The sequence below is a fragment of the Andrographis paniculata genome, unplaced genomic scaffold, assembly GCF_009805555.1.
Source record: "Andrographis paniculata isolate CXL003 unplaced genomic scaffold, ASM980555v1 Contig35END, whole genome shotgun sequence".
Classification (NCBI taxonomy): Eukaryota; Viridiplantae; Streptophyta; class Magnoliopsida; order Lamiales; family Acanthaceae; genus Andrographis; species Andrographis paniculata.
The window spans coordinates 3866300-3884258 of record NW_026137568.1 but is presented as its reverse complement, the minus strand read 5'-3'; the positions used below and the strand labels follow the sequence as shown (position 1 = coordinate 3884258).

The 17959-nt window shown below is 31.9% G+C and overlaps 1 protein-coding gene across 3 annotated transcripts; it reads left to right on the top strand.

The window, feature by feature from the left end:
* The first annotated feature begins 412 nt into the window (after positions 1-412).
* LOC127249208 (uncharacterized) lies at positions 413-8009 on the top strand. 3 transcript variants are annotated; one of them, XM_051271911.1, is made up of 9 exons: positions 413-947; positions 1077-1169; positions 2348-2452; positions 3563-3706; positions 3871-3969; positions 4062-4190; positions 5330-5509; positions 6678-6794; positions 7618-8009. In XM_051271911.1, exons 1-9 carry the CDS (start codon positions 573-575, stop codon positions 7780-7782), a joined length of 1407 nt encoding a protein of 468 aa, XP_051127868.1. In that variant the 5' UTR covers positions 413-572; the 3' UTR covers positions 7783-8009. The 3 variants fall into 3 exon arrangements, with proteins under 3 accessions (XP_051127868.1, XP_051127867.1, XP_051127869.1); XM_051271910.1 differs by having other exon boundaries at positions 414-947; positions 5327-5509; XM_051271912.1 differs by having other exon boundaries at positions 700-957; positions 5327-5509.
* Positions 8010-17959: the final 9950 nt, after the last annotated feature.

Sequence of the window (17959 nt, the reverse complement as noted above, 5' to 3'; positions counted from 1 at the left end):
CTATATTTAGTTGGATTTGAACAGTAAAAAATTGAATTAAAATAATTATATAATGTAATATAAATAAATATTAATGTAATATTTTGAATATAAAATTAATTTTTAATATAATATAAAAATAAAAAATAAATAAGTTTAATTTAATATTTAAAAAATATATATATAAATAATGCATTTAAAATTCAATTTTCAAACAAACACACCCAGCATGCGAGATGGTCTAACAAAAGTCAAATTACTATTCAATCATATCTCATTAATCAACCGCCGAACTTATAACTACGCCCCGTAAATTGCAATGAAACACTTACCTTTGTCGAGATTCGAAAGTAGTATAGATCAATGGCTACGTGTGACACTTCGAATTAAATAAAATAATGCTACTAAATAAGTCGAAATCAATTATTGCAAAATATCAAATTGACCCCACAAATTTCCTAACCCTTCATTGCTCACATCGCCAAAGGCCAGTGACTGATCGTCGATTTCTTGCCCAAATCATTTTCAAGTTTCCCATATTCTGCACCGTCTGATCGCTGATCGCGAACTCCTCTTCTGCAATTGCTGCGATTATGGTGAAGAAAGGGGTGCCGGATTGGCTCAACAGTTCGCTCTGGTCATCCCCTCCGCCGCCGCCGCCTCCCTCGCCTCCGCCGCCGCAGCCCAGCGTCGTGGCGAAGCCCACTGTCGACCCTCCTGTTCCGATTCCGCCTCCGTCCGTGGCGAGGCCTTCCGAGCATACGGTTTCGCCCTCGTCTCACACGGCCAGTGTCGCCAAGCCAGAAATTAGGGATCCGTTGTGTGGGCAGTTTGGGAATACTAGCAGCGTCCATCATAGCGATGATGAAAGTGGTGGCTCGTCCGCGAATTCCATGGCCTCTGTCGGTGGTGTTGCGGCTCCTCCGGCAGCTCAGGATCTTTCCAGGCGAGCTCAGATTTTACAAGAGGTTTATAACAGTGGGCATCTGTTTGTATTTTCTTCTTGTTTCTCGGATTTCTCGTTTGTAGTTTTGAATTTGAATTTTATTTTATTTATTTTTTCTTCCCCTTACTGTATTCTTGGTTGTCCTGTGAAGCTGTCCAAGAAGGTTATAAACATGGGTGAATTGCGGAGGCTGGCATCGCAAGGGATACCTGATGGAGCTGGTATTCGTGCAACAGTATGGAAGGTATGAATAGTAGATTAAAATGTTGTAAAAGGGTCAACTAATGGGTGATGTGAGTGTACAAATTTTATTTTTTATTTTTAATTTCTGCCGAGTACAAGTTTACTTCTGAAGTTATGGTTTTAGGTTTTGATTTTGAATAGTAAAATTTTGAATTGAAATAATTATTTGATGTGATGTAAATATGTATTGACGAATGTTTTGAATGTAAAATTAGATTTTAGTGTGCTAAATTAAGTAAAAGTTGGGTATTTGATTTGATGTGTTTGGGGGAAAAGAAAGTTGAAATAGTAAAATCACCGGTAAAATCTCACAAGTAAACGGAACTTTGTTTTTATTGCTGGTATGTCCAATTGAAAACTTTAGTTGTTTCCTTGAAGCATTTTTATGATTGCTTTGTGCTTGAGAATTAGCGTTCTCTGTTTATCATCTATTTGATTAGATACAAGTTTTTATTGTTCGATTTTTCAAGTTAATGCCTCAGTTATTGGTGGGCGTTAGTCGTCACTTTTTTATCTTCAGAGAAAACTCATTTTTGCTTGGAATAAATTTTACTTGCAATACAATGGAAGCCGCTGTTAATGATGCATGGTGCCTAGCAAGTAAAGTATATTCACAGTTTGAAGCCCCCTTTAGTTTTTGGGTTGGATTTTAATGAGAGCGACTTGACTATATGTGTAATAATAGAAGGTATTGGTATCTCAATCAATTGTGTAAGTTGATCTTTTGAGGGGTATTTTTCTGTGGTGGCACACTGCTCTGAATCTCCATTCTATGTATTGCTTACACTTTTCCATATCCAGTTGCCTCTGAATTAGCTGCTGCATATGCCTCTTAACATTATTGAACAATGAATAAATCTCTTATAAGGATGTAGGGGTGTTGCATGCAACCTAAGACTGACAATCCTGCTACCTTGCTTCAAAAGTAGTACTGTTTGTAACACTCTCTTTCTTTCTTTTTTGTTATTTTCTTCAGATTGTTTATAAATGTTGTTATTTAAGCAGAATGATTAAGAAAGATTATTGCTGCTGTTTATTTTAAGACACAACGTGGACTTCCAAATGGCATTTATTGGACTATGGACAATCATGAATGTTATTTAAAAGATCACTCAGAATTTTTTATTTGAATTTCTATAGATTTTCTATGTATGAAATTTACTTGTTGGTTCTTTGCAGCTATTATTAGGGTATCTCCCAGCTGATCGTTCTCTTTGGCCTTCAGAATTGGCCAAGAAAAGATCACAGTACAAGAATTTTAAAGAAGAGCTGTTGATGAGCCCTGTAAGTTCTTGAATATTGCTATTCAGCATTTGCTATCAGCACCTAGGTTCTGTACGCATATGCCCGCTTAGGTAGGAAACTAATATAGTAGCTAAGTTATGTGAAGATTGGTATTCCAGTGAAGATTGGGATTCTAGGGCAGAATATTATCGTAGAAATTATAGTCACATTATTGATTATTTCTATTGCAATGCATCCAGACTTTAATGCATCCTAACAACATAAGGTTAAAAGAATGTCAAGAAACACTAAGCCTGTGTTCTTTTGTGGTTTTTGCAAAAGAATTTTACTATTCAAATTCGTCTTCAAAAATATCAAATCAATCAAATATTTTTTTCTTTTTTATATTATACTATAAATTTATTTTACATTCAAAACATCACATCAGCATCTATTTATATCACATCAAACAACTATTCAAATTCAATTTTTTACTATTCAAAAGTCCAAACCCAAAAACCCAAACCCACAAACAAACACACCCTAATATGTTTTGCAAATTGTGCTTTTGTACCGCCTTGTTTTTGGTGGGTGATCTGGAGATTGAGGCCTAGGACTATGTAAAGTTCACTTTATCCATGGGATAACTGAATTCCTTTATGAGGTAGGCCGTAATTGGGGATAGTCTTGAGATCAATTGGCAAGGTTGTGTCTCATTTATTTATTTTTATTATTTCTGACGGCTGCATTGAGATAGCAGTAAATCATAGTGGTCCCCAAAAAATGAGAAATCTCATGACTTGCCCTGCCCTACATTGCCATATATTATAGTAGAACCCTGCATCCTTGACTTTTTGCCCAAACGTAGGCTAAGCCTATTGATTAATTTTATTATTTTGTAGCAAGGTTTGCTCTTTTGTTGTTCTTTCTTTCTGACTGTTGTTCTGAACGATAGGAGATTACATTTGTTTTCTAGTTCGAGATATTTCAAACTACTGCAATAATCTTCACAGTTATGATTCTGAAACCAAGTGCCTGGTTGGAAAATAATCTTACTACCTGAATTGATCTGTGGACACTGTTTCTACTTTCTACTTATGTTTTGCACTTCTTCCACCACACGCCTTTCATTCTTTTCCACATTTTCTAAATGCTTTCATGGCTAGTCAGTCAGAGATTACCCGGAGGTTGGAAGACTCGAGTCTTGAGAACTATGAACTAAATGGTAAGGGGTATTTGTCGAGATCTGAGATAAGTCATGGGGAGCATCCATTAAGTCTTGGGAAGAGTAGCGTATGGAATCAGTTCTTCCAGGTACTTTGGTTTTTTTTTTTTTTTCATAGCGATGCTAGCATGTTATATCAGTTCGTCCTGGCCATATGCTTCATTGATTCAAATTTGCGAGTTATCATGTTCTCTTGTTAGCTAAAAGCGATGTCTGGACACATTTTAACTCCATCCAATACATGATGCTTTAGGATTCTGAAGTTATTGAGCAGATTGACCGAGATGTTATGCGCACTCATCCAGACATACACTTCTTCTCAGGGGACTCAATTTTTGCTAAATCCAACCAAGTGGGTGTAATATTATTCCTCTATATCATTCTCTGCCTTCATGCGGGCACTTTTACTCATATTTCCTTAACTCCTTTACATTGCTCTTACAGGAGTCTATGAGGAACATCTTGATTGTGTTTGCAAAGTTGAATCCTGGATTGAGATATGTTCAAGGGATGAATGAGCTTTTGGCACCATTATTCTATGTATTCAAGACTGATCCAAATGATGAAAATTCGGTAAGCTAGTTTTCTAGTCTCTTTTAACTTTTAATAGTTTTGAGATGAATGGTTTGAAGAGATTATTATTCCATCTGAAATATCTGGGTTATTTTATACTTTCTAATCATGTCTGGACCAGATTATATGAAAATTTTGGAGCAATCTCCCAGATTACATGTTTGGATGAGGGAAATATGATGGAAACCTGACTAATGTACCTATCAGTTGACTCAATTGCAATATTTGAGTAAATATTCACTTTTGCGTGGAAGGACACATTTCATATAGAAGATTCTAGTTGCTTGTAAGATATGCTGTCCCAGAGAAAACTAAGGATGTGTGTTCCTTTAAGATTTAGATTTAGGTTTGGGGCTTAGTAATAGTACAAATTTATATATATACATTTGAAGCTCTCTATTTTCTTATATAATCAATTTATGCTAATTATGTGTATATATATATAGCGTGCATAATTTTATTCTCTACAACTATATCCGTATTGAATATATTTAGTAAGGTATAACTTTTAAAACACTAAAATATATATTTTAAATTTATTTTTAATCAAATATATATTACATCATAGCTCAACCATCATCAAAATAATTTTTCATTCAACTGAATTTCCAACCACAAACCGAGGACAACCAAACAAGACCCGTAACTCTTAGACCTGGATGGGCTGCACTCAAACAACAGCCAGGGTGTGATTATTAATTTACGATCTGGAAAGCTGAGTTGATGTAATTGTCTAGGATTATTATCATTTTGAAATCCTGCCAACATGTTTGTGAGTAGAATGAGGAACCTCAAATGAGTTAACTTCAAGAGTATTCTCATTTTAAATTTCTTCACTATATATATATATATATATATTTACACCTAAAAATCTTGTACTTCTAATAGAACATTGAAGTGGTTCTATAGTTCTGATAGGCTTACTGTTATTAGAGCTGTACCCAACACATTAAATTTTATAATGCTTTGATAAGAGCATATGCAGTAATGGGATTTCATGCTTGTTGACTTCAAGTTCTAATAAACTTATATTTAAAATATTTCTGCGGTTCAATTTTTGTACTATGTGTAGGCTTCTTCCCTGCCACTAATTCTGTATTTTTATTTATTTATTTATTTATTTTTGGTAAGTCCAGCAGGCGTATGCTGAAGCAGACAGTTTCTTCTGTTTTGTGGAACTATTGAGTGGATTACGGGACAATTTTGTTAAACAGCTTGATAACAGTGTTGTGGGGATCCGTGCTACCATTACAAGATTGTCCCTGCTTCTGAAGGAGCATGATGAGGAATTGTGGCGTCACCTTGAGATGACAACACAAGTAAAGTTCATGGATCACATTTTACAATTTAGTTTTAGGTTCTTTTTAATTTACAAGTCCAAAGTAGCACAGTATATTATGCATGAATATTAAATTTGTTTTACAAAAAATAAGCAGCATGCACCTCAGTTATTCAATAAAGATTGATGCAAAAATACACTTAACTTGGATCTTACTTTCATGCATTAACAAGGAGCTAAATGTTTATTTTATCTTTTCTTTTATAACTTACATGTTTATTCTTGTCATATACAAGAGGTTTTGTGGTAGACATGATATATTTTTCTTAAATTTTGGTGTAAGTCAAATATGTACTTGTGCTCCTCATGTTCAGATGAAGAAAACTGTATTGAATTCTATTTCATCCTTTAGTATAGAGGTTCATGTGCTAAGTAAGCTACTAGAAAAATGCTAGTTTAAAGATTTTATTACATCATGGCAGAAGTTTGATCTTGTTCTTCAAATGATGGTTGTTTATCTGAGTTATTGGAGAAAAGTAATTGTTTTGGTCAATAGAACTAGAAGGAGAATTAACACCAGAGTGCAAAAGAAGTCCTTGAGAATAATTAGAATAGTGAGTTCCATAAGCCCATCGCTTTGGAGGAGGAAGGAGAAGTCAAACTTGTGTACTTGCATGTACCATCTTGTCTTGGATTATAATAATAAGGGAGAACAAAGGAGTTCATGAGCATTAAAGTGTGGTCTTGATTTGTTGATGTGTGCTGTGATATATTTTAGAGAGTGTTGTATATACAAGGCCACAACAACCATTCTTTACATTTAGGGTGTGTTTGTTTGAGAAATTGAATTTTGAGTTGAGATTTGAATAGTAAATATTTTGAATTGTAATAGTGATGTGATGTGATATAAATAGGTGTTGATGTGATGTTTTGAATGTAAAATTAATTTTTAGTATAATATAAAAATAAAAAATAAGTGTTTGATTTGAGTTTTTGGAAGAAAAAAAATTGAATGAATAGTAGGATTTTGGGTGAATCTTTGAAACGAACGCACCCTTAAAGTAGCTATTACACCACCTGGTTCTCATATTGTAGTAAAGTGTAAATGAGTACCAGTGGAGTGCTTATAATTTCCCTGTAAAAGAAAATTCAGATATTCATTTTAGTTCTCTGCATCATATATCTATAACGTGCTTGTGTATGTGCAGGTCAATCCCCAGTTTTATGCTTTCCGATGGATTACACTCCTATTGACTCAAGAATTTAATTTTGCCGACAGTCTAGTCATCTGGGATACACTTCTGAGTGATCGTGATGGTCCTCAAGTAAGTAATAATATATACTATTCCAGTTCTTGATTTTTTTTTTTTGGCAGCTTTGTCCTTGGGGGTGGGGGAGGGGGAGGGGGAAGGGTGGCAATTGCACTTTAAATGAAATTGTTTGCTTCACTAGAATCATAATCAGAGTGTGTAGAGAAAGAAAAAGTTTCAAATGTTCAATCTAATTAATGACTATGTGACACAAACCTTTTCTATTAATGTAAAAACATATGCAATCTACCCCATGACCAATGAATGAACTTTTTAAATATGAGCATTGTGGGTAGTCTTTTGTATACAAGGTAGATTTTGGCAATGATGATTCTCAATTTAAGGTTTCATTGAATCTGATGTGGAAATTATTGAGGATTCTATTTTGCATCCATTAAATATCTTTGAAGGTTTAAAGACAAGAACCCTGCAATATCAAACGGGGTTGATACACACTTGAATAATAAAAATGCAGCTTTTGGAGATGCTAATATTTACAAAAATAGAAGCGTGTGGGGGTGGATGGGGAAATTCAATTAGTAATTGGAATCAAATCGAGAAGAATTAGATCGGGGATGGAAAAATTCAATTAAATAATTATATAGATTATGGAACTGGGAGGTGAAAAGACAGGATGTTAGATCTAATAAAGAAAAAATGTATTTACTACTTCAAAGATAAGCCGCAAATCTTGATGCTTAGGATTATGTTTAGTTTCTGACACATTATTCCCTCTGCATTTATAGAAATAACCCTTCATGAGTATTTCTCATTTTTTCCTTGTGACGGAAAATTACGACATGGCATTGACCAGCCAGATAATTTCGAATCACTGCAGGAAACACTGCTCCGGGTTTGTTGTGCAATGCTCATCATTGTGAGGAGACGTCTGCTGGCAGGCGATTTCACTTCAAATCTTAAGTTACTGCAGAATTATCCATCAACAAACATCAGCCACCTCCTCTATGTTGCCAACAAATTGAGGGTTCCCTTGTCGGGCTGAGCTTTGTGATCCTTTTGGTGGTTATTGGTTTCGTGTATGATGTTGTTTTCTGTAAGAAGGATGGATGTGGTTGTACATGTAGTTTGGTAATAGGCATTGCTCTTTTAGAACTTAGCATTTTCCCATGTTTCTGGAATATCTTGGACACATATTAAATGCACAATACGAGTTACTTCTATCTCAGGTTTTCTTTTTCAAAACCTTTTAAAGGTTTGCATTTAGGTCTTCGTCTTGGGTTTTTGATTGAACAATTATTTGATGTGATTGGATTTTGGTTTGAATAATTATTTGCTGTGATATTTTGGAATAAAAATATTACTTTTTTTTGGCTAAAAATCTGGAAAATTAGTGAAAAACTGGAAAAAGAAAATTGTGTATTTTAATTGAGGAATGTGAAGTTGAGTCTTTGTTTAAATAATAATTTTGTTTGTAGATAATAGTTTGCATAATAAGGAAACTGAAATCACATTATAAATGAAAAGTGTACACTATTTAGCAAAAAAATTTTTCTTACAAACATCCAATTAATGTATTGAAAATTTTGCTAAATAGCATAATTTTAGACAAAATCTTCCAAAAGAACATACTCGATACTTATAATTGAACTAAAATTGATATATTTTAATTATATTATGATTATTATTATTTTTTTTTTCCATTTTAACTATATCAACTATTCTAAATTCAAAAATAAAAAATTTAAAAATATAACAAAAAATTAAAATTTTAGACCGAAACAGAAAAATACACGGCCGTGTAGAATTATACATGGCCGTGTAACAACATGGTCATGTATAATTATACACTGAAATATACATGGTCATGTAACAACATGGCCGTGTATAACTGTACATGGCCGTGTAACAACATGGCCATGTATAATTATACACTGAAATATACATGGCCTTATAACAACATGGCCGTGTATCATTGTACATGACCGTGTAACAACATGACCATGTATAATTATACACTGAAATATAGTGTATAATTATACATGGCCATGTAACAACATGGCCGTGTAACAACATGACAATGTATAATTATACACTGAAATATACATGGCCATGTAACAACATGGCCGTGTATAATTGTACATGGCCGTGTACTTTCTAGGTCAACTGCCACGTCATCTCCGTCATGTCCACATCAGCAATTTCCGTTAGTTTTTTAACGATGGGACCAAAAATGATAAAAATTGTTTATAATAGGATCAAAGTTGATTGAAATTGTTTATATTGGGACCAAAATTGATGAGTTTTTTATATTGGGACCAAAATTGATGAATTTTGGTTATATTGGGACCAAAATTGATTAATTTTGATTATATTGAGACCAAAATTGATTTTTTCCTTTATTATTTTTATATGAGTAGTGTTGTTGGCATTTTAAATATTTTTAGCGTTATATATTAATAAAATATATACAATATGTATATCATTTTGTAGAGAATATAATTTTATATAATGCAAATAAATAAAAAATTAATTTATTTATTTATAATTAACTTAAAACTAATTTTATTAAAAATAAGAAGTTTTAAATATAGATAAAAATATTTATTTATGGAAGAGATAGATAGAAATAAAAGGGGTTTTGAGTGGGTCCTACGTGTAAGAGGTTAGAAATTTAATTAAATTGATTTATATTTGTTAAATATGTTTAAATGAATAAATTTACTAAAAATAGAAAGAGGTCATCTTTAATAGGACAGACAAAAAAGAAAAATGGGTCATCTGTCGCGGGACGGAGGAAGTATTAAATTTAATCTGTTACTATTTCCGTTGCAATTTTTCAACGGACATAATATTCCTCATAGAGTGTGACAAATTTATTCTTTTGTAATATTCTCTCACAACAAATCACAATTGCGATTGTCTCCTATTTGCTTAGAAAATTTCGTTGCACTTTTGTAATAGATTGTATTCCGTAGTAATATTTCGTAGTACTTTTGAATTTTTTTGGAGTGGATGCAGAGAGAAAAGTCGAGGAACGCAAAATTTGTTTCCACATTGTTTATGATCTAAGACACTACTACACTACACTCCGTAAGAACAACGATTTCGTTTTTATACATAATTTGTTTGATTGTATTTTAATGTGTTCTTATAATAGTAAGCAATGACATAATTAGTTTTCAAATTCTGGAGTAAAACTGTTAAGTCCGTTTTAATTTTTTTATGATTAGATTTTTTATCCAACTTTTTTTCTCAAACCATGAAACATCATTTTTGGTTCAAATCGACAATTCAATCTTTGCATAAAATGTAAGAACATAATTGTCTGTTCACTTTCACTAATCCGACACCACTTCTTGGATTTCCTTTGCACATAGCTCGGGTGAAGAAGAACAAGAATGAAAGAATGAAGATGAAGAAAAAGATGCTATTGAGGTTAGGATTAAGATCAATTTATCTGGACTATATTAAAAAGTATATATATATATATATACACAAATTTATACTTAAAGAGAAAAAAGGCTTGATCTCTCCTTAAGATAGGGGTGTGTTTAGCTTGTGGTTGTACTTGTATTTTTTCTTTGTGTAATACTCCCTCCGTCCCATATTTATATATCCATTTATTTTTTACATGAAGTTTTAGAAATATTAGGATTATATTTTGATAAAGTAGGAATAAAGGTAAAAAAAACTAAATTAACCCTATTAGTATTGTATGATATAAAGGTAACGACATTTGTGTAATATATTGTAAATTAGAAGGGTATTTGTAATATTAGGTAGATAGTACAATTACTAAAAACAATGAAATGAATACTTTGTTATGGGACGGACCAAAATAAAAAAAATGGATAGATTGTTAACGGACGGATGGAGTATATTTTAGAAAAAAAATAATAATATATATTTTTTCCTCCGTCTCATACGAAGGATTTCATTTTTTGATTTTTTTTCGTTCCAAAACAATGATACAATTTTTTAATATAGTAATTGTATTACCTACTTAATATAATTTTACAATTTACAAATACCCTTCAAATTTATAATATATTATATAAATGTCATTACCTTTAGACGGTGTTTGGTACATAGAAATGAAAATATTATCAATTCTCTTGTTTGCTTGAAACAGAGAATTTATTGTTGAGAAATAATTGATTTCCTATTCTTGGATTTTATTTATCCCTTACCCCCAGAGAAATAATGAGAATTTAAAATCGAGAAATCAAAAATTTCTTTCTCAATTCTCGCGACGATCACCAGACCCACCCAGCGGCTCACTTCTTTCTCGCGTAGCGACTTTGCACCATCACTCTTTCAGCAGCGCCGCATCGCTGCATCTACACCCTTTCTACTTGCACCGATCAGACTGCAAGCTCTTCTGTGCAGCCTCATTCTTCAACGGACTGCAACTTTTGTGCCAATCTCTCTTGTCACCTGCGTCCGTGAAGGTTTGAAATAAATTTTGTTTGATTTTCTTCTTTTTATTTCTTGTTTGTTTGTGTGCTGTTTGTTTTAATTTCTTGGCATCAAGATTGATCAACTCTTATTTTTGTTTGAAATCGACTGTTTGATTTTATTTTATTTTTTGGTTTTTTGGTGTTGTTTGATTTGATTTCATCTAATGTTATTTATTTATTTATTTAATATTTTGCGCTTGAAATTGATGTGCATATTGGTCGTATAAATGTAGTTGAAATTTATAATTTTATAATACGCATAAGATGAGGATGTTATATTTCTTTTTTAATTTTTGTTGCTAGAAACAATAAAAACTTATTTTGTTGAAGCATAAGTTGTGTACTTTGATTGGATCTGATTATATCAAAAAATTAAATTAAATTTTTAGCACCCACTCACTCAACTACTAAATATTAGATGATTTTGATTTGGATTGAATTGAATTGAATTGGATATGATAAGTGTATTGTATATATATGTTAATGCATTGTGTGTAATGGTTAGATACAAATGGACTATTACTTGCTATATATCTAAATATACTGCCTAGAAGATTAGCATTTGGGCACAAATGAGGAATTAGGAAAAAGGTTGGTGATGCTCTGCTGTTGCTGAATTGGGAATTAGTGTAATCTTGTAATGCATTATTATTCTATTGCTAGGTATGATGCGTCGAAAACAAGACTTGACTTAATTGATTCTGTTAGATTGCTCAAGGCCTGAGAGATGTGACATAAACAACACTAGAGTAGCTACATTTTTTTTTTTTTTTTTCTAAACTAGCAAAACTTGGACAAGGTACTTCTAGAAGTTGCGTGTGTGGGTCGATATTGGATTGTTAGTGCATGGATATTGTTCGCAAGTCTTGTAGTACGTACTTAGGATGGCAATATTTTCCTTATTGTGTCGGTTGGGGCGTTTGTTGTTTGGTTATAACGGAGATGGAACTGAAGGTGGGTCGAGTAGTTTGTAGGCCACTTGTTCATGGAAGTAGAATTGCTGATTTTTTTTTTAATTGTGAAATTATTTGATGTTGAGAAGGTTTCTATTCTTTTTTTTTTGGCTAAAATGATTGTACTTTTTCTCATTAGAATGATATCGTAATTTCGGCTTTTTTAAACTTTTTCTGTATTAGTGAAGAATGCTACTTTTACTGCAGTTTGTTTGTATGTTTTGTTTAATTAATTGATTTCATTGTAAAACTATAATGTATGTTTTGTGACAATTTTGATCTAAATGTTTGTAACATATGCTTGCAAGAAACAAATGGAATCTATATATATATATATATATATAGATCTTCATTTCGAATTTTGGAGTTGAACAATGATAATATACATTACAATCTTTCGACAGCTTAGTTTCTAATTTCATAGTTTGTTTTTGTTACTTCAATAATCAAAGTATTTTTTCTTCTTATATACTCAAATTGATTAACCATTTAAAATTAAATAATATAATGAAGTGAATTAAAAAATTTTGATTGAAGCAAGTAATTAATTTCATATTAACAAATAAACGATAGTTATGAAATAAGCAGTAAAATTAAAATATTTATTCTTTATCCGATATAATAATTTTTTAATTTTAAATTTTAAGCAATATTATTCTCGTGGACATATTATATTAATGTAGATTATCAATGAGTATTATTTTATTTTATCCCATATAATAGTTTTATTTTATTTTCTTGCATCAATGAGTATTTTTATGAAATTATTTATGTGATTCGCTCAACAATTTTTTTTTTATTTTTTTTATCATTATCTTTAGGTATCGTTGATTTTTATTTTCTTTTAATTATTATATGTTGTCACTAGCTTGACTCTATTAGTAAGTAAGAATATTTGCAATGTACTTTATTTGACAGTTGTATTGTGAAGATCTTAATTAATTCGACTATTTTATTGAATAGAATACTTTTATGTGTAGATGACAAGATCACCACTGAGAGCAAGAATAGATCGCAATAAGTGAGTTGCTAATTTAGTTGCGATAGGTACGTTCTATGTCATGTATGTGGTGATTCGTTGGTGAATGATGTCTAGTTTTTATTGGTATCGTTCAATTGAATCAGAGAATGTTACGTACAAACTATTTAATGAGTTACCATAAAAGACGAAAAAATATGATGAGGATGGTTTATGAAAGTGATGTAACAAGTGTGGTTAACATAAGAATGAATATACATGCATTTTCAACACTTTGCCATATTATAGAATTCAAAGGAATTAAAGAGTAGTAAAACATGTTAGTCGATGAGTAGGTTGCAATGTTTTTACATATTCTTGCTCATAATACAAAAAATAGGATACTAGTCAGTAGATTTCATCGATCTGGGGAAACTATAACTCGGTGTTTCAAGTTAGTCTTGAATGTTGTATGTCGATTACACAAAGATTTCTACAAAACACTTGTGTCGGTGCCAGATAACGAAACCGACAAAAGATGGAAATGGTTTAAGGTTAGTCAAACATATTTTTAGATTAGCAATATTAACTGATAATCAAATTTATTAAGTAATTTTTTTTTTTTTGTTTTTTCCTGAAGGGTTGCCTAGGAGCATTAGATGAAACATATGTGAAAGTTAAGGTTCCAGTTGTTGATAGAAAACCTTATCGAACACGAAAATGAGAGATTTGTACTAATGTCCTCAGAGTATATACGAGGGACCTTTTATTCATGTATGTATTAGCAGGATGGGAGGGCTCTGCAGCTAAAAATAGAGTTTTACGAGATGTAATTAGTAGACCTAATGGTCTTAAAATAACTCAGGGTATGTGATCTTTTTAAACAATATACATATATAGAATTGTATATTAGTTAACATAGATGTTATAATTAATTGTAGGAATATACTACCTTTGTGATGCAGGTTATACGAATGGTGAAGGATTTTTAACTCCTTATCGAGGTCAACGTTACCATCTCAATGAGTGGCCTCATCCACCTATGACTGCCAAGGAGTTATTCAACATGAGATATTCATCGGCAAGGAATATTATAGAAAGGTGTTTTGGATTAATTAAAGCTAAATAGGCTATTTTGCGTGATAACGCATATCATCCCATAAAGTCCATGCCACGGATCGTCATTGTTTGTTGTTTGTTACATAATTTTATATGAACAACAATGAATGAAGATCCCAATGATAATGAAGTCGCAGCAAATCACGCGTAACTTACAGAAGACCATGACAATATTATTTGCACGATTGAGACTTTACAATAATAGACTAATCGTACAGATATCCTAGCTAATGAAATGTTTAACAATTGGAACGCTAGACGTACTAATAATTAGTTTTCATTAGAGATAGTCTTATTGTTTGTTTTTTCATACATTTTTCATTTTTCATTTGTCCTCATGCAAAAGATAGTATTGCTACAATACATACTCTATTACAATTGTACTTTGTGTATGTAAATGTGCTATTATAATAATGCTAAATTGTTTTAGTAATTTGTGTATATAAATGTGCTTATTATGTTTATATATTTTTATATAGATATGGAAGATTCAAATGTAGTAAGAAATATCGAAAGAAGCAAACATACTTGGACAAATGAGGAAGATACTAAGTTGATTGATGCATTGATGGATTTACATGCATTTGGGAAGTATACGGGTGCTGACAACGGTTTTAAACCGGACTATTTAAATAAAGTTCAACAATTACTAGATATAAGTCTTCCTAACTCCGGTTTGAAAGCGAAACCATATATAAAATTAGGATAAAAACATAGAAGACTCATTTTAGTATTATGTATGATATGGTGCACACGAGTGGGTTTGGTTGGGATGAAGAAAAAAATTGTGTTATTGCTGAGGAAAGTGTTTGGGACGAATACATCAAGGTATTTTCTAAACACTTATATATACATATCTTAAATGATATTTATTTTAAATTTATTTATAATTATATTATAGTCTTATAAAGGTGATGCAAATTTTTGAGGCAAGTCATTCCCGTTCTATGATAAATTGTGTACTATCTTTGGTAAGGATCGAGCAACGGGTAGTCAAACAATTGATCTTAGAGAAGAAGATCTCATCCAAGAGACCCAAAATTTTTTTCCAAACGATATTGATAACTTTGATTTTGTTGAAGAAGTTGATCAAGATGTTCGTCGATTGATGAACCAATCGGAGTGTTGCAAGCCAACGTAAGAGACGTAAAAGCCCAGACGGATTTGAAATATATTGGGAATCGTGCAAAGAGATGAAAGAAATATTAGTTAAATTTGGAGATATTGGTGAATCTCTAGATGTCAATTTCAAAGAAAATTTAGAAGCTCGTGAACTGTACGAAAAAGTTGATGAAAAGATAAGAATTTTACCGAATATTGATATCATATAACGTTTTAAAGCAGCTGATGAGATCAGAAAGAATGTATTGCGAGCACAAACATTTCTTACTATAAGTCAAGATGATAAAATTAGCATCACTAAAGCATTTGTAAATGGTTCAATGAGATAGGTATTTTATATTTATATAGTTACTTTGCTTATTTTAGATACAGAAGTATTGTATTTTATTTAATAATTTTTATAGTACTTTATTTAGGATTTTTTGGATTAAAAAATTATGTTTTTATTATTTATTTATATGTTTTTAAGTATGATTTTTATTTGTTTAAAATAAAATTTCTTTGAAAAAAAATTATAATTATGCAATTATCTGTTTATAGCTATTAAACAAGATATTTGATTTTCTGTTACATTTCTTACTGAATTCTTTGTTTTACCAAATATAGGAATGAATTTTCATTCTCTATTTCATTTCCATTTATCTGAAATTTTTTCTCTATTCCATTCTCTATACTAAACGTAATCTTATATTATATAATACTAATGAATTACTTTAGTCTTTTTACTTTGAATAAAAACTAATCTTTGAATGTAATATATTAAATAAAATGCTAGTATATAAATATAATTTAATATTTGTAAAAATAACATTCATTTCGTCGGCCAAATTTATTTTTATTTCTTTTTAGTTCGTCGACTAAATTTACATATTACTAATTTTGTAAAATTCAATAACTCAATCTTTAATTATTACCTTTTATTCAAAACTAATTTAAAACCAATATTACTGTTTTTATTACTCTATTCTATTTTTATTTAATTTAATTTTTAACTAAATTTTTAAAAATCATTTCACCTATTTTTTTTAAGTATATCATTTTTTTAATAAAATATTTATTTATTTTTTTAATCTATGTGTAAGACTCCTTAATTTTAATGGATGAATGGAGTAACAATAAACTATCGTAAATAAATAATAAAAATATGTATTTAAAACACACTCGGTTAGTCGTCTTCAGACCGAAGTTGAGTAGTACAACTTCAATGAGCTTCGTCGTACTCGTACCATGCCTACTCATCTACTTAGGCCTAGACCTAGTTGCATCTACGTACAATATAGTTCTTTAGGTTCAAGAGCATTTGGCCGGTCAATTTTCACTCAACAACTTTTCTTTTTTTTTTCCTTTTTTTTTAAAAAAATAATTAATTAATAAATAAATAAACTTTATGTTGGGATATGAAGCTTGATTATATCCTAAAATCTAGGGATATGATTTGTGTATTATATTTTAGATTTTAGAGATATGATTTTGATATTATTGTCAAAGGCTTAGACTATAAATATCCATGTATTCTCACTTTAACAGGTATCTGCATACTTTATAGTAGAATTCCTGGCTTGGCAGCGCCTCCAGACGTAGATCATCGTAATCGAACTGGGTTACCAAATTCTTGTGCTCTTTTGTCTTTATTATCTCATCTTGATTTCCTGGGAATTTCTGTAACAAGTGGTATCAGAGCCTAGTTCGTTGATAGGGTAGATTGAGAGGAATCGGACGTTGGATCGTTGTGGGAATCCCTTGTGACCTGCGGAGGTGCCTTGTGTCGAAAGTCTTCTGGCGGTGTTGGGTTGGTCCCGACTGGTAGGTCAGACAGCGGGTCCCTTTGTGATAGGCGGTGCAAGGTTGGCGGGAAAGGATAAGGGTTTCGGCAAACGCAGCGGAGGAAATATCCGATGTGCTCTCATATCAAGTGAACCTTAGGTTTGTTTGTGGGAGTCAAGATGGGTGATCATCATGTTGTCAAGGTATTCGATGGTATGAACTTAGGTTTCCAAAATATGCATATAGAAGATTACATGAATGGTAAAGATCTAGATGCGGTATTGAAGGAGAAATCCGAAGACATGGATGAAGCCGAATACAAGAAGATCGACAGGAAGACGATGAGTGCGGTTCGACTAACCCTTTGGGAGAATGTCTTGACTGAATTTAGATTTGAGGCAAAAGAAAAGGGTGAGATCAAGTCAAAGTTGAAGCCGAAAAATAAGGACAAAGAAGATGCAAGTCAGGTGGTATGTTGGAACTGAAAGGGGCACTTGAAACGACAGTGCAGGGCGCCGGAGAAGGATCAGGGTTCAGCAAACGCAACGGAGGAGATATCCGATGCACTGATTCTGAGCGTCAGCAGTCCAATGAAGTCATGGATTTTGGTCTCAGGAGCGTCATTTCACTCATGCAGTGATTCGAGAATCATGGGATCCTATACCACAGGTAATTTTGGTGTTGTCTATCTTGCAGATGATAAGACACTGAAAATTGTATGTAAAGGAATGATTCGAATCAGAACACCGAATGATGGGGAGTGGAGATTGGATGAGGTATGTTGAAGTGGAAGATGAAATCAGTCTTCAAGTGGGAGATTGTTGGGATATGAAGCCTGATTAT

Coding starts and splice junctions, on each gene's coding strand:
- LOC127249208 (XM_051271910.1), top strand. CDS start 573: ATGGTGAAGAAAGGGGTGCCGGATTGGCTCAACAGTTCGCTCTGGTCA. Junction 1,170..2,347: donor TTCGTGCAACAGTATGGAAG/GTATGAATAGTA, acceptor GGTTCTTTGCAG/CTATTATTAGGGTATCTCCC. Junction 4,191..5,326: donor ATCCAAATGATGAAAATTCG/GTAAGCTAGTTT, acceptor TGGTAAGTCCAG/CAGGCGTATGCTGAAGCAGA.